Source organism: Scleropages formosus, chromosome 14, assembly GCF_900964775.1.
Source record: "Scleropages formosus chromosome 14, fSclFor1.1, whole genome shotgun sequence".
Taxonomy (NCBI): Eukaryota; Metazoa; Chordata; class Actinopteri; order Osteoglossiformes; family Osteoglossidae; genus Scleropages; species Scleropages formosus.
In genome coordinates this window covers 23,894,961-23,916,304 of record NC_041819.1, presented here as the reverse complement: position 1 = coordinate 23,916,304, position 21,344 = coordinate 23,894,961, and the positions used below count along the sequence as shown (strand labels likewise).

The window sequence follows — 21,344 nt, the reverse complement described above, 5'->3', positions numbered from 1 at the left end:
AAGTGGCTGAAAACACAGGGGCAGCAAGCCTCACAAGTGGCAGTGTTTTACCCCAAAGGCACAGCTAGGAAACAAAATGTACTTTCCTGTTCCATGAAGAAAAAGGAGAGAATGAAAAATCAAGGCCCTGGGGTGCAGAAAGTGTATAAGCAAAGGAAATTCCTGTTTCCCGGGCTGCTTTATTTAGCATAGGACTTGTGATGTAATTTGCAAAAAGCTCTATAATTATACAAAGATCAAATGCAACGGCTGGCGCTAATGCTAATACCCGCTCTCTGACTCGGGCCTGGAGACCGATGGAGGAATAGAGCCCATTAATAATGCATCTGGTGTCCGAATGATTAAAACATATCTCCCAGCTTCAAACACAACTTTGTGTTTTTTTTTTTTGTTTTTTCTCAAAAAGCCTTCTCTTACAGCACGGCTTCGTTCCAAGCAAAGATGAGACACCAGATCAGAACGATTCCAGTCAAATCATCTGTCCCAGTGCCCTCGCGACAGGGAAAAGGAATCAGGAGTCGGTCGTGACCAGAACGTCTGGCTGTGGAGCAGCACAGTATTTCGCTTTTCCAGAGGAATAAAGCAGGCCTCTTAATGTTATGATGCTTGAAGGTTGCCCAGCTCTGCTCTGTCAGGGTTGTTTCACTGTCGTCCCTTGTAGGGAGTGCAAGACTGAACCTCTGTACCAAACCTCTTTAGTGTAAATCAAAATACACCACTGTGCCTTACTGCAGAACGAAGAATTTCCCAAACTGCCTCCCCAGATGCTGGATTCCGGGAAGCCTAGAAATGACTTGCTTTCTATTTTCTCTGCAATTGAAAGAGAATTAAATAACATTAAACCGAAGAACACGCCAAGGATAAGCTGGGAAATGTTATGGTGGATTATTGTGCTGTGTCCTCTCCAGCCTTGCCTCCAGAGCCTAACTTTGAGAGTTTGTGAAAGAGTCTCCAAATGTTCGTCAGGACGAGTTCCCTCACAGGCCAATGAAGGAACATGCCCAAGTCGTGCAGCGTGGCCCGCAGCATCACATTTAGTATTCTCCCCAGGCACTTGGCTGCCAGGGACACTTTAGCTCAAAGCCCTGGACCGACGGGCCTCCTTGCCTCTCGATTTGTCTCCATTAGTTGCTAAGCGTTCCCATGGGACCCAGCTAACGGCTCTGTGATGGAGTCGCAGGAGGCCCCTGGGAGATCCTCCTGGACTAAGGCAAAGAGCTGGCTTCCTCCCTCCTTGGCAGGGAGGACAGATTAATACCTCCCATGTGGCCAGTAGCATTGTATAGCTAGACCGATTCAGGCACCCAAAACATACGGTACAACAACTCTGTCTAATCGCCGACGTCATTAAACTTGACACGTTCAGTAGCTCACAGGCAAGTTTTATGCGCTGCTCAGCCCAGTGACCCTCCTTCAGTCTTATTTTTTTTTTTTTGCAGAGTACCAGGATGGAGTGGTGTGGGGTGTCATTCAGCCAGAATGGTGTCAGAAAGGGGATCATGGGGGTCAGGTGAGACCAGGGGCAGGACAACGGGCAGGATGTGAAATTGTATGAGCAACAGTGAAACTCGTGAATCATTTACCTATTTGCAGCCAAGTGTGCAAGGCACCCCATCCATCTCGAATGTTCCCGCCCCCCAGGTGTTCCCCCATGAGCATGTTGTGACGTCTTTCCAGTGAGACATACTACAATGCAGCCCCAACACCCAAAATCCCACCGAGCACGATGCAGTAAGCTGCTCAAGTCGCCATGGAGCCCTGCAGGATGCACACTGCCTCCTCATTAAAACTTAATGTTGCCGTGCAAGGAATTTTAATGGCACTTAATAATCAAAACCTTTTTTTTCTTCGTCCCCTTCCCTGTCAGGCTATATTTCACTGAGCTCCGAAACCAGGCCATTCCTCAAAACGCCGCTCATCTCTTAGAGGATTTTTTTGAGGCTTTTTTTACAGAACAAGTTAGAACTTCTCCAGCGGGGCAGCCCCCCTCCACAATTGACAGGAAGGGAAGTGGGTGCCATAAGCTACGGTATCACACCGTATGCGAGTTATGGAGAGTGGAGTTGCACATTCGTCAAGCTCTCTAGTGTATTCCACCACGTAATGCTCGCCACTAGTTTAACCTTCCGGAATACATATGAATGCCACCGATGGTGCTCGTTCTGCCAGAGACTCGAGACCAATGGCAGGAGATTACACAAAAGGACACCTCCGACCCGACGGACGTCAGCTGAACCGTTGCCAAAGCGATAGTCAAACTCACTGGTTTAAGTGGTGGTACTTCACTTTAATGTGAAGCCGTGACAGTAATGATACCTCCTCTGCCAACAACTGTACCAGACGGAATGCGTTGTGAAGGTATTTCTCTGCCCCCAGGACCCTGATTTCATTGTTGCCACAAGTCGGGTTCATTTCATCCTCTTATGCCAAGGATGTTAATGAAACACTAAGCCAATTATTTTTTCTTCCCGCCAATCCTGAGGATCTCATTTCTGAAATGTCAGCAGGGGGATAGAGGAGAATGTAATGGAATAATTAGGTTTCTGCAACTGAGGCTAAGGAATACGTGCAGTGTCTAGAGGGGCGGGGCCACGTGACCCGGGATGGCTACCAGGGGGGTTCTCTGTGTTGCATTGTGGGATAGTGGAGGTCAACTGCAGGAGTTCTGAAACTTTGCATTAAAATCACGTTTTTTGTTTTTACCTCCTCGGTCATGTCGGTATGAGTGACAGGTGATTTTCACGACTGTTGCCTTTCATCTTTAGAAAATTGTCGAAACTATAGCACATCTAAGAAAGTGCTTGTGGCATGTAGGACATAATATATATGGAAGGACATTGTGTATATGGAAAATTTATAGCTTCTTATGAATAAATCTACGGGTTTCTCGGAGGGGGTTGAAGTTGAGGTGAACAATCATTTGATTGACTGTCATATTGCAGGGAATCTGTCTGATTCAGATATTGTCTATCAGTCACACTCTCAGCCATGTCATGTTGCCATGATATCGCCCCTGAAGCTGAAGACATCCGCAAAGCATGTTGGGAACAGAAAGTGTTCCCTTTGTGGTTATTTCTGGCTGAAACCCCACGAATGTCGTGAATGCTGTGTGTTGGGTTGGTCTGAACAGACTCATCACACACTGTTTTCATATTCATACCTCCTGTCAGAAGGAAACATTACAGTGACCCCCCTCTTGGCCCTTTAGTGATCCTTGCAAGTTTACTTCATGCTGTTTCCATAAGTTGTTTGGATCGACAGATGTGTAGTCACACCATACTTAAGCGGCATCAACAAACACCGGTCCAAATGTGAAAGTGTGGTGGAGATGGCTCTCCCGTTCCTTCCTCTGATTAATAATTCATGTGTTTATATTTGCATGTGGATCTTAAAGAAGTAGGCGGTTCCAGACAAATACACAAGCAACACAGGTTGATGGGTTGCGAGAAGCCTGCAATGCTCTCCGAAACACTCTCTTGGGGGGCATCAGCTTGTGCGTGACATCATTTCCTGGGGGGCAGACCCTTTCCTTTGCCCCGCCCCGTTTCAGTCCTTGTCTCAGACATTTCATAGAGTATGAGCCTGTGTTTCATCCTTTTGGTCTTAATGTAGTTTAAAATTCCAGACCACAACCTTGGTTTAACAGAACGGAGCAGGACAGAACAGTACAGAGACAGAATCATCACAGTGAAAAATACAGATACACACAAGTAAACACAGCACAAGGTCAACAATAAAATATTAAGCAGGAGTGGTCATGTAATGGGGTCTTAGAAGTTCCAAAAAATGTGACCAAATCTCCAACAATGCATTGGAATGATTATGCAGGTCAACTTTTCTAGTGGAAGATACAGAAGACCCTTGTCAACCATTTGTTGAGGGGGGAGCTTTGGGTATGAAAAATATCAATAAAAAAAATTTTCCCTCCGAATGTGAAGTCTGCTCACATTCCATGTCTTCATCATTGGTTTCATTTCTCTCCTGCACCTCAGTTGAATGATAACAGACGATGATGATGACGGAAGGCCTGGAATGGGTCATCTCCCAGAGATCAGCTGTTGCTCAGTTTATCAGATCTAAAGACATCCTCTGCTCAATGCTGTCTGTCACTGAGAACCACGGAAGCGAGTACAAGGGTGGGAGCGAAGGCCCCTACAGCCTCTTCACCCTGATCCGTCCCTCTGTCTCCTAGTCTCTCAGCAGCGGGACATCGCAAGTCACCAGATGCAGGCTGGCTCTCCCTTTGCGTTCGTCCACCTGTAATGAAAATCAGCTGTAATGAAACCACGTTGTTATGGCCCCGTGTGGAAATGAAGAAAGAAACTTGCCTCTCTTGCAAGCCTGTTTTAGAAGATGAGCAGATGCTTCCTTCCTTTTTCCACATCAGCTGGTTTGAATGAAGAGCTGTGGTGAACCATTGTTTTGGCAACGGTGGAATTTAATCAGTGTGCTTTTAATGCCGTTATCGTTGCCAAGGCGATACCGCTGGGAGCTCGTTGCGCTGTTCCACTCGCCCTGCTTCCGCATCGCCTGGGCCCCCCCGAGCAATCAGTCATCCGAGGAGGTAAAATGAAGCAGGGAACTCCCAGCATGCTTTGCGCTGCAATCCGGTCCCGTTTTCTCCTTCTTCGTCTGCTCAGTAAGAATTACTTTTACTCACCTGCCTGTTTTCATCTTGTAATTGGTCGTAACTAAAGTCAAGCAAACATGGCATGTGTTATTGTTTTCCTGCGGAGGGCGATGCTGGTTTCATAAAGCCTGTGACTCTTATGGTTTGTAAGAATTCCCCCTTTAATGAATTTGTTGCTTACTTGTTTAATGTAACTATTAGAATGCCCCTGCTGGCCTCTTTCTTTATTACTCTTATTTATTTCACTTTCAATATTTCATGTAGAAAAAAATTAAATGCTTTTATGGTATTTACTTCCATTGTACTCTTTCAGACAGACGGTTTAAGCTTTAAAACGCTTAGAGCTTTTCCCAAAGCTCGGAGACAGTGGAGCGAAAGGAAGGGGGTCCAGTCTCGAATCAGGAAACAGGGCCTGTCCTTCGCCCGCTGTGGTCGCCTGTGGTCAGCTGCGGTCACCTGCGTTACCCAGTGCCCATGTTACCCACTGACCGCCACGGTCACTCAAGCTTGAATGCCAGCGGAGGGTCCTTTGAAAGGGCATTTCCGCTTCGTCTCAGCCGCCGGGTCCTGCCGCCCTCACGGTCACACGTGCATTCCTCCAGAAGACTTTTATGCTTCCCGCTGAGCCTCTCGTAAAGGATTTTATGTAGTTGGATTAATGCAGTTGTTCTTTTCAGGTCACTAGTTAAATACATAAAATTGCAATTACACTTGAATGGAGAGCGGCAGTATTTTATTCGCCCAACGTTAAAGGCATTAAACCCTTCCATATTCTCACAGATTTATGTGGGGTGTCTTCTGGTGACCTTGTGCAAGATTTAAGGAGGAGGACAGGAAGTGATTTAGGCATCGTCTCCATGACACCAGGACCATACTGTTTACCGTGGTCATATACAGTCCCGATATAATCAATATCGCTCCATATGTATTCATATGGGCTCTTAAAGTTATTACATAAAATTAGCTCTTCAGAAAATCAGAAAAGGTATTATTTAATTGTAATTATAATGATCATTTAGTCAAATCCGTAAAGCTCAGAAAGGGAATGATTCAGTTTGAGAAAGGGAAAAAAGGGAAGTTTGGTTATTTCTCAATGAAAATTTATAAATCATTTATATATTTTATTACAGATAAATTATATTACAAATTATGTTACAAAGAGGACAAATCTTTTTTTTTTTCTTCAATTTAAAAAATTGCAGATTTTCTGAAGGAGCTGTAGCTTTTACTGGCTAATAGATGTGGGACGCCCATATGGAGAGGGTAGGGTTGAGAGGGTCCGAATAACCAATGGCTTCATCAGGAGAACATAGCACAGAAATGAGCTCTGCCTGAAAACGATGGAAACGGCAACAGAAATAGGGGAGTTACAAAGCCTCGTAAAGCTAAATCATTTAGTGGGATAGCCCCGTCGCCACCCCCATTTTCCATCCGCGGCCCTTTTCTCCCGAAAAGCCCAGCTGGCACCCGTGTAGAGTCCAATTTTGTACTTTAAACAGGGCCAGCTGAGCCTCATTTGTGGGGAGCCGTTTCCTCGGGGCCGCGCTTGAGAAGATGGCGAAACCGGTTTGTACATCCAATCAGACCTAAATATTTAACTGATTGGCTGGAACGAAAAGCGACGTTCGCCAGGCCTGTGCGCCCTCGACTCGATGGCAAAGTGCTAAAGTAGACGGCGCTGTTATAACAGTGCATGATGGGTTTAAATGCCATGAGAGATGTCGTCTCGGGTTGAGATTGCGCTTGTCCTATTCAGATTAATGCGCTTGACATTTCCAACCAAACCTTGTCTCCGCCCGTTAAAATTTGGCCGTGATGCATTACATGAGAGGCGTCAAACTCCAGTCCTCACAGGGCAGAGTCTCGCAGGTCTCACGGTGTGTTTAGCTAATGGTTCATTTACACTGGCAGCCAATGGAAAAGTGACTGATTGTCCAAATAACCATTCGAAGAGTGAAGTTTGGACCATATGTGCAGCCTGGATGTTTCAGTCCGACAGCCGGACAGCTCCTTTCCCGCTGTGTCACCCTGCAATCTGGAATTCCATGATCAAGGTGCTTACCCTGAACTGATACCATACTCAGCTGTATAGATGGGAAAATTAGTGTAAGGCTCTTAGTAGAAAAACCTCACACCCAAAAGAAACAAATTTAGATGAATCAGAGACGTCCTTGTTTTTCTGTCCACCTCGCAGGTGTACAAATGGACAGGACAGGCCCTGATAAGGACCAGCCGTTTAGGTCTCATTAATACTAACTGCCTGCTAAGCAAAAATCCATTCTCTCTTAAGAATTATCAGTGGCGATGAAAAATCAGACTTTGAAAAGGAAATGAATGGGGAAGCTGTGTAATTCTTGACGATTTCGGGGTCGGCTGCTTGACTGGGACCTGTTGCAATGTTGTACTGTTTAAATTCTCTCTGACATTAAGGGTGAGGTGGTGGTTGGACTGCCGATTTACTAGGGGGGTGACCTGTGTGTGGTGTCCAGGTCAGGGTCTTTCTGAAAAGACTGTCCCAACCATGTGCTAAGGTACAGGCATGTGCATCTCCAGAGATCACGTGTGTTCTCCCAACCGTACGAGCGGCATTCCCAGGGCATACTGTAGCTCCGGCCATGCATTGCACATGGTTCTCATGACCGTTTCCTGCTCCGAAATAAAATTATCTCGCTGCATCACATCCAGATCGGTGTGTGTAATGGTAGCACTATCCATCATGGACACGCTGATTATAGGCTGCTGGTCCATACTTCTGTTCTCCGGAAATTCTTGGTACTTTTTCAGGTTTGACGTTTCTAAATAGAGCTGCATTTATCCAGAAAGGTTACACCATGTCCCCAGAAGAAGGGTGGCAGGGTGAAGAAATGATCAAAAATGGCGCAAAAAGCAAATTGAATGTACAAATTAAACAGAGCTGGCAGTTCTAGGGAATAGATTTTCTACCGATGTCCTATTTAATTGTAAAGCGTGGCAGCATTAAAATAGGCGTTTTTTCGTGTAATTTTACTCGAATTGTTAAATCGTGGTTGCTCTGAGGATGCCGTACTGTCCAGTTCTCCGTGGATGACCCGGACATGGTCTTCAGCTGTGATTTATGAAAGGTTTACATGCCCCATTTATGAGGATTCAAATGTATATCAGGCCAAATAAGCCAAAAAGTGCATTTACATTGGGGAGATTCAGAGCGCTGAAACCCAACTCTCGATTTTACTGTAAGTACAGTTTCATTATGTTTCTTTGTCTATAATCTGCTCTTTTATTCAAAGCTCTTCACCAGTCACACTGGAGAGGATTTTAACTGCAAGGGAATTTCTTTACCCAAAGAACAGATGGTTTCTAAGTGAGATTCGAACCTGGATTTTTTGCCTTTCCTGTCCAACCACTGTTTAAATAGCTGCGTATTTCACACAGTCCCTCTGTGATGCCATTAAATGACAAGATTATGGAAAGTGCTGAGAAATTGTAACATCCCTGGACAAGGGTTTGAGGTTTTCTCTGCAACACAATTATCAGCCCATGACATTGTAACCGGAGAACTTGGGCCAAATTTTTGTTTTTGGTTGTTGTCTAATTACTATTCAGACCGCTTGGCCTCTTCAGCAGCAACAGCGGAATTCTTGACTTGTTAATTAATGTGTTCTATTGAGTTTAGAGACAAAGTCGTGACTTAAGTGTCACATCTCTGGCCTCTCAGGTTGCAGGGTAGACTTGTTGAGCTTTGCTTGGATAGTTGTTAATTACCATATGAATGCCTGAGTGTGTGTAAAGTTGTACATATGTGGGTATTTAAGTGTCTTGAATTAGAGTACATCATCTACAGGACCTGTTCAGTGCGTAAACCCCAGCAAGGGTGCTGTGCTCCTCAACCTCTGGCCGCTTGGTGGTCTCACTCACAAAGGGTCCAAAATTAAAAGTCCATAAGTTCTCAGTTTTGGCCCCTATGTGGTGGAATGAGCTCCCTCTGTCCTTCAGACCTACTGAATCCCTCCCAACATTCAACAGGAGTTTCAAACCCATCTCCTTCATATCCACTTCTCTCCTGACAGCTCCATAAATGAGTCCAACACAATCTGAAATGATTGTCTATGTATTTGTTATGAGGGGGCGCGGTGGCGCAGTGGCGCAGTGGGTTGGACCGGGTCCTGTTCTTCGGTGGGTCTGGGGTTCGAGTCCCACTTGGGGTGCCTTGCGACGGACTGGCGTCCCGTCCTGGGTGTGTCCCCCTCCGGCCTTACGCCCTGTGTTGCCGGGTAGGCTCCGGTTCCCCGTGACCCCGTACGGGACAAGCGGTTCTGAATGTGTGTGTGTGTATTTGTTATTTGAATGTCACTTCTATAGGAGCAACCGGGGGATTTGAACCAGCAACATGGTGGGATCAGATGCACAAGATGTACTTTGATATTCCCATGTCTGTGTCTAAAGCTCTTTGTCTGTTGTTGATCCACTTCTATTTACAATGAGTTTACGTCACTTTTGGAAGGTGGAATTTGCCAAATGAACAAATAAAAACAAAAAAAATGAATATATATATATATATATAATATATATATATATATATATATATATATATATAGATCTAGGGGTGCGGCGGCGCAGTGGGTTGGACCGCAGTCCTACTCTCCGGTGGGTCTGGGGTTCGAGTCCCGCTTGGGGTGCCTTGTGATGGACTGGCGTCCCGTCCTGGGTGTGTCCCCTTCCCCCTCTGGCCTTACGCCCTGTGTTGCCGGGTAGGCTCCGGTTCCCCGTGACCCCGTAAGGGACAAGCGGTTCTGAAAATGTGTGTGTGTGTGTATATATAGATATAAAAGGTATGGTACATGGGCACTGCTGAGCAGAGGAACCTCATCATACTCTTGAGCATCAAGGCCTTTGCACTCGGCGGCATCCCGTGGACATGCTCAGCCGGAATTCAGGAGTAGGGACCCCCTGCAGAGAGCCTTGCCCTGTTCAGTGGATAGTAAAAACAGGATAGCTGAGATTGTGAGTCTGTCCATTTTAAGCCTCGCTCCTGCTTGTATGCATGTACAGATCACAAACAGCAAGGAAACTTGTGGTACAGGTTACTGGTTCAAGACCCTGAAGGGGGAGAGCTGCCACTTAACAGTGAACCCCACCAGTGCTGGTCAAGTGGACTCTCCTTCCAGGGTCACCTGGGCTTCTGCCCAAGCAAAGCATCCATCTGTACTTGGCTCTGACTCCTCCCACTGCCCCTCCTGTCTGGCAGCTCCCAGCATGCTGAGCACATTGTCAAGGGGACAACTAAGTGAAACCCTAACCCCTAGTCTCTCCTTATTCGGCCTGGAACTCATAACCTCTGGCTATAAGGGGGCTGTCACTTTGCACTTGACGGGTTTCAGTTTGAATCCCCGCTCCTGCTGTGGTACCCTTGATCGAGGTATTTACCCTGAACTGATGCAGTAAAAATCACTCTGCTGTGCAAATGGGCAAATCACAGTAAATCACAGTTGCGTTAGAGCATCTAATAATAACAAAAACAAAAAAAGTGCAGTTCATTGGCTATTTCGTAATACCCTTGTGTTATGAAAATGCTGGTGGCCACACGATCAGACGACTTTTGTTCAACGTTACAGCGACGTCGTGTCAGCGCACAGAAGGAAGAGCACACACTCGCCGCACACGTTTCTTATCACTTACACTCAACACAATTCATCACAAGCAGCAAATAAAAACAAAGGGGTAATTTAGACTCGCTCTAACGGCCCGAGTGAATTTGTTATGCTTTCATGAATTCCTCATTAATTTATCCCACGGTCTATTTTGTAATAACCTGCAAAAACTTCATCCGCGCTATAATTTAAAGATGTACGCGTCACCTCGGGGACCCGTAATAGCTGGAATTGACTTCCCCGCGCTCCAAAGGTACTAATTAAGAGCACTTTCCTCGCCGATCCTCTTTTTAAAGTGGTGTAATTACATATACAGAGCAGCGGCACAGGGATCTGTCACCTGCACTTATTACAACTGGTGGAGCTTGTGGATGGGAGCGAGGGGCATCTGCGGGGAGCTGGGAAAGCGCAGGAGAGGCTGACGCAAGGGGAGGGCTGGGGGTACATCATATCAGCTGGCCCCCCATCCTACCCCATTATCCCTCATTGATTCAGCCTGTGTAAGAGGTCACGGGTTGAGTGTGTGTGTGTGTATGTGTGTGTGTGTGTGTGTGTGTGTGTGTGTGTGTGTGTGTGTGTGTGTGTGTTTGTAAGTGAGTGCAGCGAATTGCACTGGACGTTTCCACGTCACTTACAATTAGCCATAAGTGTGGATAATAGGCCGACGTGTCGCCTGGAGACGGAGAGGAACTTGTTTAAAAGCATTCAGATATTTCCATTGTGGTTCTTTTGTTCTTTTTTGTGTTCCTTTTTTTATTGTACTTTTTATTCCACTGAAGTGAACCGCTGTGATTCATAACCAAGAAAGATTATGAAAACACCTGCTCTCCTGTGTTAACATGCCAAGCAATTGTTAAGCCCTGAAAGCTAAGGCAATTTATTCAAATGAGCTGGCTGGGTGTTAAAATAAAAAAAATTTTAAAAAAAAGAGCCAAGAATTCTGTGTGTGTGTGTGTGTGTGTGTGTGTGTGTGTGTGTGTGTGTGTGTGTGTGTGTTTTACTCTGTGGACACTGATAAGGTGCTCTGTCTGCTGCAGTTCAAGCCAAGTGAAGTAGGAAGGCCGAGCCCCAGAGAGCCTCGGTCACATTGGGCCAACACTCCGCTGGGGGTCAGCTCTTTCCCAGCCAGTGTTTGCTCTCGGGTCTCAGTTACCACCGCCTGCCCTTTGCCACCTGTAGCTCCTCGACTTTGCGGCCTTGCTGGACAGTGGCCTGTAGGAGCCTCCGCTCCACATTCCTGCTGGACAAAAGCTCGATTGATACCCAGAGAGGGTCATTGTACGAGCTAAAGGCTGTTTTGCAGCAATTTGCACGATTCCTTGACTCGGTGCCCAGTTGCCAGTTTTTCTCCTCGAACCCTATCCCACGTGGCCCCTTCGGGCTCCTCATCTGGACAACTCCTTCGTTGATGCTCCTCCCTTCCAGAGCGTGCTCTCAAGACCTGGCGCTTTTCCCAGGATATAGACGGGTGCACTGAAAAGGGATACCCCTGTCACGGCCGGCCGGGTTCGACACCCGGTACAACAGGCTGTCATTGAGAGCGATTCCTCCCAATTCAGAGGGGGGACGTAATCTCCTCAATGTTCAAAGGAGAGGATGTGACGGCCGCTTATTCCCTCACTCCTTTTTTGATGTGACGGCTTATTCAGGGCGAGCGAGTCCAACAACAGCAGCTGCTGCTAATCGTAGTCTTCCTTCCAGGTGCCCAGGGCCCTCCGATTAGTGGTCAGTTTACACACCCGTATTCATAGCTGCCCGGAACCCAGAACTGCATTGCGCGGTGATTTTCCCATCAGGTGCCGTGCCGGTCACTGTTGTGCTTGAGGAGCCAGCTCTACCCCACGCTGTCTTTACAACGCTGTGCTTTTTATGGCCACGGTGGGCAGAGGCGCTTTTTCACTCTGCTGGGCGGCAGGAGGGACATTGATGGAGCAGCCGGTTGTAATCACGGAGGGGAGGCTGCGGACGCAGGTCCTCGGGTTCAGGGGCGCTGGTCTGGACGAGGGAATGATCCTGTGCCATCGCAGCGCTTGCAGCCCCCTTTACTCCCCTGAGGGGGAATACCTGTGCGCTCATTCATCTTTCCAACTTGTCACAGATTGAGACTCTCGGGTCGTGCCTTAACTGCACTGAGCGTGTTTATCGACACGTTGGCCGGCTGTCGGAGGAAGACGCAGGGCAAGAGGCGATGAAGCAGCCGCCCACAGCTCAGCACGTGACTCCAGAGCATGGAACCGCCCATGTACATTTACATTACATTTATTTATTTAGCAGACACGTTTCTCCAAAGCAACTTCCAATGAACTCTGTGTAGTGTCATCAGCCCACACACCTAATTCACCGTGGTGACTTACACTCCTAGATACACTACTTACAACGGGTCACTCCATACATCAGTGGAACACACACACTCTCTCTGTCACTCACACACTATGGGTGACTAGAGTCACCAGTCCACCAGAGCAGCATGTCTTTGGACTGAGGGAGTAAACCCACACAGACACAGGGAGAACATGCAAACTAAACACAGACTGAGCGGGGATCAAACCCATGTCCTCTTGCACCACCCAGGCGCTGCGAGACAGCAGCGCTACTCGCTGTGCCGCTGTGCCACCGTGCCACCTGTATTATGACCAGGACGCTCTTTCCTGGTGTGCCAGGGACCAGGCTCTGACGGTATACCTGCTGGTCCATATGCTTTTGAGTCACACAGCATGCTACTCCTGTCCTACCATGCTGGAGTGCTTCAGGAGGCATGATGCAAGCGGGGTTAATCCTCCAACTGTGGGGGGTCAGATATGAAATTAATTTCTAAAGAAAGAAATGTCTTGGATTTGGAGTATAGAGGGGAACACAAAAACAGAATCGGCCCGTTGTCCGTGGAGCTCAGTTTAATCAAGACCTTCTGGTGTTATTTGCAGATTCTTCTTGCCTCTGGTCGTTGAAATGCCCTACTTATGTGGCCGGTATATTATTCATAATCTGCTTCCAGGGACCAGGAGGAAAATCTCGCTCTCAAATTTTGTAAATCTGCTGTTATCGCTTTCTTTTTCATCAGGACAGATTAGGATTGACCAGGATTCTGTGCATTTTTTGATCATAATAGCTCCATTTAGACGTCAACAAGTGGGACAACGAAGCCCGTTGGCCCCAGATCATTTTATTACGGTTATACTGCACTGCATGGTACAAATAATATTGACTGGAAAATTTCGCCTCAAATCATAAATGGCGACAAAATGTTATTATTACAGTTGCCAGGGGGTTTCAAATCCTGGATTTGTCAATGAAAGCAATCTGCAAGTGTAATTACTTTTATCAGTTTGTTTTAGTTACCCATCTTTGGGAAAGGAGGAAATAAACAATTCATGCTTGTTGTTGATAGTGCAGAGTCCGTGTTCTTCTCAAAGAGCTGAGTTGTAGGTGACATGCATGTAATATTTGTAAATAAGAGGCGTTTCAAAGTAGCTCAGATGGATTGCATTTTCAAAATCGTTCAAATACCTTGAGTTTTTCCCTTATTTGTCCTGCGGAAATCCCTGTGCACACTGTCCTTGTTATTATAATGCCTTAACTGTGGCATCGTGTCGATCCTCATGGTGTGTCCTTCTCCCACAGAAATCCTGAATGGAGGTGTTTACGTGGACCAGAACAAATTCCTGTGTCACGCCGACACCATTCACTGGCAGGACATTGTCAAGAACCCTCGGTCCGAGCTCCTGGTGGTGCCGACCAACAGCAGCGTTGGATGTGAGTATCTCCACCAATAGCCGTGCAGGATTTGAGTATTCCCACCAATAGCACTGCTGGATATATGTATGCCAACCAATAACGGCACTGGATGTTACATTCTCCACCAATAGTAATGTTGGTTGTGCCTGAAAATAAATAACCCCACCAACATCAGTGCGGTATCTGAGGGTCACCACCAGTAGTAGCACTGGATGTAATAATCTCCACCAATAGCAGAGAACGATGTGAAAATCCCCACCAATAGCAGCGTTGCATTCCCACGAAGAGTTGAGCTGTATGTAGTGTCTCCACCAATGGGGTTCATAGTGCTCACCCTAGAAACATGGTGCTCACCCATGTTTCTTTGTCTTCACACTGGGACTGTCCTCTTGTTTCAGAAAAATTGTTGAGTTTAATCTGCATAATCTGCATAATTTGCATAATTTGCGTAATATATCACCCATCAAAAACAGGTAATTGAACCGAATCAGTGACACTGTGTTTTGGGTTAGTTAAAGGTTTAGGGCTCCTGTAGGGTTAGAACGCACTACTTATCAGGGTTTTTCTTCAACTCTTTTTTCATTCAGGTGAAGTCAAAATGTTATATCTAGTCCTTTTTTTTTTTTTTTTTTTTTTTTTTTAGCTTTTTACTAAAGAAACCAAACCTGTTTGGGGCAATGCTCAGCCTGAGGGCACCTGCTGGAGTTTTTTTTTTTTTTTTAATATCGCTAGTCCAAAGTATAAATAGAAGATGTGGCATCCGGTATCGGGACAGCTCAAATTCAGAACCTCTAACTTTTCGGTGTGTATGCCAGAAGGGGGCTTTCCTTTGAAATGTTTCATTAAGATTCTTTGAGAATCGAGCTTGCGTGCTGTCGTGTTCAAAGGCCGCAGCTTGACGTAATTAGACATACCGCGGAGTTAACGTCCTGTTTTTCGGGTAACTAATGAGAGCTGCTGACGTAGCCACCGATGAGTCACCTGGCACTCAGCACTTTAGCGGCTGGACGACACTCTTCTGCAGCAGCTGTGCAATCAGGTACCTTGTTTCAGAAGAGACCCTGAAGTGCTGAAACGTCCCGGCGGTTGTGCCTCCTGCTTGCTGCAGCGCCTCCCGTCGTCTGTTATGAGCATTAGCTGATAACCGAGCTGATTCGACTGATTCGCCGAACCGAGCTGAGATTTAGGTCCTCGAATGCAGCCTTTCGTGCTGTTGGCTCTCTGAATTGTCAGGCAGTTTTTCTTCTACCCTCCCCATTGTTCCGTATGGTTTTTGGTTTACGTGCAAATTGGCTGCAAAAATATCTTCCTGCAGCATGTTTGCTTTGGCAAGTAAAGTAATGATAATAGTACCTCTAAAATTGGCTTTTTATTGCGACAAATCAAAATGCTGTTGATAAGTTTTTTTGTAGCACTTGGGTTGAGTGATTGAGTGGCCTTCATAATTTAGGTATTTTGCTAGCTGTATTTTTACTGTGTATGTAAATATATTCTGTTTCAGGGCTTGGGGCTTTCAACCATGATTTCAAATCCAGTATCCTTGATCTAGGTGTGGGGGATGCAGTGGTGCAGGGGGTTGGACCAGGTCCTGTTCTCTGGTGGGTCTGGGGTTCGAGTCCCACTGGGGGTGCCTTGCGACAGACTGGTGTCCCGTCCTGGGTGTGTCCCCTCCTCCTCCGGCCTTGCGCCCTGAGTTGCCGGGTTAGGCTCCCCGCGAGCCCGTATGGGACAAGCGGTTCAGACAATGTGATCTAGGTACTCATCCTGGATGGATGTGGTGGAAAAATTACCCTGCTGTATAACTGTGTAAATTATTGTAATTAGCTTGAAGTACAAACCTAGAGCTGTTTGTTGCTTTGGTGAGACTCACACGTGTACAATGTATGCCCAGACGGGGTGCTAGACAGTAAGGGCAATGTCCTCAGGTAAATCTTTCCATTGAAAGGTGTAAAGCTTCTCAATGAAGTTTCCTTGTATGCTAGTCAGTCTGAAGTTCATACCCAGGTTTTCTTTCCTTCCCTACAGTTCTAATATTTACCGATGGAAAGGCGGTGTCTGGCGGCCCGGAGGGGGTCGGCCTCAGGTCTGAATAGGAGATTGAGATGAGTATTTACAGTATGCTGAGCTTCCGAAGCACCACAGTATCACTGTTCCCCCCACGGTCCTCACTCTCCGCTTTACTTCTGCTGCAGGAGACGTTGACGCCGTGAAGAGGAGACACGTGAAATTAGTTCTGATGTAGCCCACATGACAAATGACAGTGACGTGGTGTGACGGCCTGTTTATCCGCGGCACCGATGCTCCCATGACGGGTTTCTGCGGCATGTTTTATTCTCGCTGACACAACCAGGAATTCATACACAAAGCTTATGAGATCACGGCACACATTCCTTCTCGTTTATCATTTTAATCATGCATTCATTGAGCACCCCCCGAAAGATTTACAATATTGCATTTCATATGTTCATTTACTTCTCTCCATTTGCAGTTCCATAAGAGGGTTATTGCGAATCAAAAAGAAATGATCATTTTCACAATTAGGGAAAATAAAAAATTTTTTGAATACGTCATCCTTGTGTAGAATTGTGTCATCAGTGTACAACATGTTTTGACCTCTACCAAAGTTTCAGACCTCTTAACATTCTTGAAGGTGGAGAAAAAATGTGGAATTGAAAGCCAAATAGGTTGGGGATATAAACCACGGTTGACGACTGTGGGCATAAATGTGTGTTTATGACCGTCATTGTACGGTTACGGTCGTGTGTGACACTTAAACTTACCCAAGGTGAGAGAACAGTGAAGGGCATCTATCTATCTATCTATCTATCTATCTATCTATCTATCTATCTTCAGCATTTCAATTTTATTTAATGCTTGATTTTGTACTTCTTCTTTTAAACAGGGTTGCATGGATGCTTTTCCAGAGACAATGTTAAATATTTCCTAAATAATGTATTTAATACGTAACACTGATTTATGTAATATAATTGACCGATAAGTTTAACAGCCAGTTAACCCTTGTGACTGCTGGCTGCATCGGTTCGGCATGCCACCGTCCCGCATCGAGGATCCACACTCTGCACGGTGCTCCCTGTTAGAGAGCTGCTGGAGAGTGAGAGTGTAAGCACCAGAAGGAGACAGTGATGATGGTTCCGGATCAGTCAGTGACCTTTCACTTTCACCTGTTGAGTTCGTTGAGTTCTGGCCTCGTCTTTCTTTGCCCAGTTGAGGTTGTTCAGTGACCGTTCCGGAGGCCGGTGACCAAGCGTCCTCACCCGAGCAGCTCAGCCGGAAAAGGACAGCCACGTCCTTCATCTCCAGTTGGCACTGTGAGGTCATCGCGGCGCCGCCCCGCCGACCTGCACCAGATGGCCAAGGGGGTGTTAGACGAGGAGCGAGGCCAAGGGGGGCTGTTCACCAGCCTAATTCCCTCCCCCACCAGCAGGGCGGCCGATGGCACAAAACCAGACCGCGGTCCTGTAATTAGCCGTCAGCATGCCAAAAAACAATGGCAACAAGAGTACGCCACAATATGAGCCAGCATGATACCCGTCCACAGGAATGCTCTCTATTCGCCTTCTTGCGATTGTTTCAAGATGACCGAAGCGTAGAGGGCAGCAGGTGGCGCAGTGCTTAGGGAGGAGGATAATTATGGTGGGAGCAAAATATTCGGGACACTTTGAATAACCAGTAAATTCATAAAACAGTTAGTTGTCTCTTTTGATCAGATGTTTTCTCCAGTTTGCAGATCAAATCTAAGAAAAGACCCTGCTGTGGAAAAGAGTAAAATTACCATATTGAAACACAGAGCAATGCACTGGTTCCTCAAATGACAAATTCTATAGAGACTGGAAGTCCATTTGCAACTCATTTTGTTTGTAACTCCGAAGTCACTTTTACCACTTTACCACGACAGTCAATAAAACGTATATAGTACAGGCATCCATTTGTACCACTTTTTCACCAGGTATATTCTGTAAAAGCTTCAAACAGAGCTGTAATAAATAAAAACACTTCCATCCGATCATCCGTGCATCTATCCGTCCATAAAACGGTAAAGAAAATACAATAAAAAATTTTATGTTCGACGATTCTTCACTTGTATGTTTGTAACATGAGAAGCTGTGATATGCTTAACTGACAGTTTAACGGAAAGTATCGTTACTTTCAGCCGTAATGTCTTTTTTTGCTCTGTTGAGATGAGGGGACACGTTGACGTCCTGTCCTTGTGTCCTTGCGTCCTCCTCAGGCCTGCGATGCCACCGGACCTGCAACGGTCGCTGCTGGGGCCCCCGGGAGGACCAGTGCCAGACCCGTGAGTGTCTCCACCGGAGAATGATCATCACCCGCCCCTGAGGCTTCACTCAATATCAGTGACCAGTAACACACACACACACACACACACACAGAGCTCAGTTTGCATCGCACCATTAATCGCTTTCTCTCTGATCACATTTGAGGCTTTTCATCGCGCTTTACGCCACAGATCATTTAATTTCTATGCACATCACAACCGGCGAAAGGATTAACGCATTTTAGCTTTTTTCAAAGGTCATTTGCGGAGTGAAATTATTATTATTTTCTCATAAGTGGGCCATTTAATTTTCACATACAATAATAATGAAATTTGGTGATCAGAGGTGGCTCTTATCTTACAGCCTTCCTGTCCTCCTGCTAACCTGTAGTTTTTAGAGGTGCTCAACAGTCCTTCTTGAGTTGTTCCTCCCTCCACACACACACATCACAATGTATACATGCATATGTCTAAGCCTGCATGACATTTATCTCAAATTTTTCTATTTGTAATGTATTTCATTTAAAATTGATTTGTGAAAATGTGTTTTCAGTCTGACTTTTTTTTTTTTTTTTTAAATCGGTCTTAAAAAAGCTTAATTAAATCCCTTGGGATCCCATGGTGTAAAACAATACTGTGCCTGTGTATATGTATTTATACATACAGTACACACTTCCACACAGTATATATGTAGGCATGAACAAAGACATCCCAAAAATCCATCCAGCGCACACACACACTTCAGATTTGCTGTGACTCTCAAGCAGCCAGAGCTCTTCCTGTTGCCTCCTGCAGTTCTCCTCCAAATGGCTCGCGGCGCCTGTTTACTCAATTCCATACGTTCGCTGTGATGCACCTACCATCTGCAGGCCAGGCTCCTGCGACGAGCCATATGCCCACGTCTCGCTGCGATGATTCACGGCACGCTGGAGAGGCGAAAACCGTATGAGACAGACCGCGCTGGTGCGTCGGAGGTCCCCGATGGGCGAGCGTAGGGCTAAGCCGGCCAAGGGAAGACGCAAAGGGCCAGTGCATCATGTGACATGGAGGACGAGGGGGGCAGGACGGTCGGGTGGCACCCATGCAGCTGTCGCTCATATACGACCTTTGACCTTGGCGCGGGAGCTGCTGACTTGCATTCGCATCCCCATCCCCCACCCCCCGTTTCTTTCTCTCCGTCTCCCCGCAGTGACGCGGACGGTGTGTGCGGAGCAGTGTGACGGCCGCTGCTTTGGGCCCTACGTCAGCGACTGCTGCCACCGGGAGTGTGCGGGAGGCTGCTCTGGCCCCAAAGACACCGACTGCTTTGTAAGCCCCGCCCAGACCCCCTCACACCCCAACAAAACCGCTCTATCCCATCTCCACACCACACATCGGTAACACCTGTCTCTATGACAACAGGCATCACGTTCATATCCAATTATAGAAATGTGCAAATTTTATCGTATACGTCTGTATCTGGGAATCTGCATATTTTTTGTTGGTTGGCTGGATTAAATCATCCTTCAGTATCCATGCAGACCGTGACTAGACAGTGGCATTGTTATAAATATGCTAATGCTAGTGATTGTGCAGAATATAAGACTGAAATCTCATTTCTTTTCAGTACACAGAATTAACAGCGAGCCGCTGGCCTAAAGCCTGCGTGGGCCTTTATTACCTGCTTTATCAGTTTGTTGTGTCCATTTTAGACTTGTTTCCACTGCACCTCTATTGAGGTCACAATTCAGCAGATCTTTGCCAGCTTCTCTCATCGGAACCCTTCCTCGGTTTTAGGGTTTTAATTGGAATCACACTTCTGCCACCATCGTCATGCTTCGGATCACTGGTTTACAATCTTATTTGCACCTCCATAATTTCCAGTTGTAAAGCCAGGAATACTTGTCTGTGCTTCAGTCTTTAGTCCCCAGAAATGTGTTATTGTTTCCTGTATCATACATAACACGGCAGATCAGCGTCCACTTTTCCGTGACCTGCCGACTCACCTTCAGTCATTGTTCTCGGAGACCATCTTTGTAGGGGGTCACTCGCAAAAATAGTGTCTCGCTGTCGCACTCCATCCGCAGGCGTGCACCAACTTCAATGACAGCGGCGCCTGCGTCACCCAGTGCCCCCAACCCTTCGTGTACAACCCCACCACCTTCCAGCTGGAGCACAACCCTAAGGCCAAATACACCTATGGAGCCTTCTGCGTCAAGAAGTGTCCACGTAAGTGAGTCCGGAGGTCACACTCACACCTGAGCACCTGCCCACCACTAAGCTCCGACCCCAGCCACACCCTGCCATGATGTAAAAAGGAGCAGGGAGAGGACCGTGTCATTCCTATTGGGTCCATTAGGGTCGTATTTGAAGCTAAGCTTGTACAAGATTCCTGGTTAATCCAGGATAAGCCAGTACACAACTATGAATGAATCTCAGAAGGTTGTTTTTCCGATTTTGAGGGACAGGACAAATGTCGACGAGAAGGATGTAATCTTCTCGGTTTTGAGAGACACCTGTTGGCTGTCAGTTCACAGAAATGAAGACTGCTGAAATGACCTTCAGTGCGTAAAACTAGCCTGGTTTGGCTTGGATGCTCTGGGGGGGGGGGGGTATGTGTAAGCCATTCAGATATTTCTATTTTTTGGAAATCTCGAAGGTCCCAGGTTATAATCACAACTTCTGCCATACTGTTTTGTAGCAAAGAACTTACCTTGCACTGATACAGTAAAAAGTACCCTGCTGCATGAACACATAAGTTGCTGAAAGTAGTTTAACGATGTAAATTGCTTCAGGAAAAATCATGCGAAAAATGAATAAATGTAAGTGACTCTTTTGGAGGAAAAATGTACAAAAAGTGAATTTCTCATCACACCGCATGGCAGCTGAGCTAATAGGTTTCATAGGCATGTTCATTATTGTGTACTGTATACCATTACTGTTTTGTGTCAAGGTACGGTATGTTAGTACCGTATTCCATAGCTGTGAGCTGGTTACACACAATGTTTGACTTCATGCACTACGGCATCCCCTGTCCACACACAGGCTGACGCACCACCGTATTTACACCGCAGGAGCTGTC

At 46.4% G+C, this 21,344-nt stretch overlaps 1 protein-coding gene across 3 annotated transcripts in view; it reads left to right on the top strand.

The window, feature by feature from the left end:
* The window catches only part of LOC108928922 (receptor tyrosine-protein kinase erbB-4-like), a 128,747-nt gene that overhangs the window by 39,863 nt on the left and 67,540 nt on the right, over positions 1 to 21,344 (top strand). For all 3 annotated transcript variants that reach the window (XR_003798136.1, XM_029257866.1, XM_029257865.1), the window contains exons 3-6: positions 13,876 to 14,007; positions 18,239 to 18,304; positions 19,473 to 19,591; positions 20,350 to 20,491. Coding sequence is in view for 2 of the 3 variants with exons in the window: in XM_029257866.1 (XP_029113699.1) it covers positions 13,876 to 14,007; positions 18,239 to 18,304; positions 19,473 to 19,591; positions 20,350 to 20,491 (459 nt within the window). In the remaining variant the exon portion in view is untranslated. The remainder of the gene's footprint in view (positions 1 to 13,875; positions 14,008 to 18,238; positions 18,305 to 19,472; positions 19,592 to 20,349; positions 20,492 to 21,344) is intronic.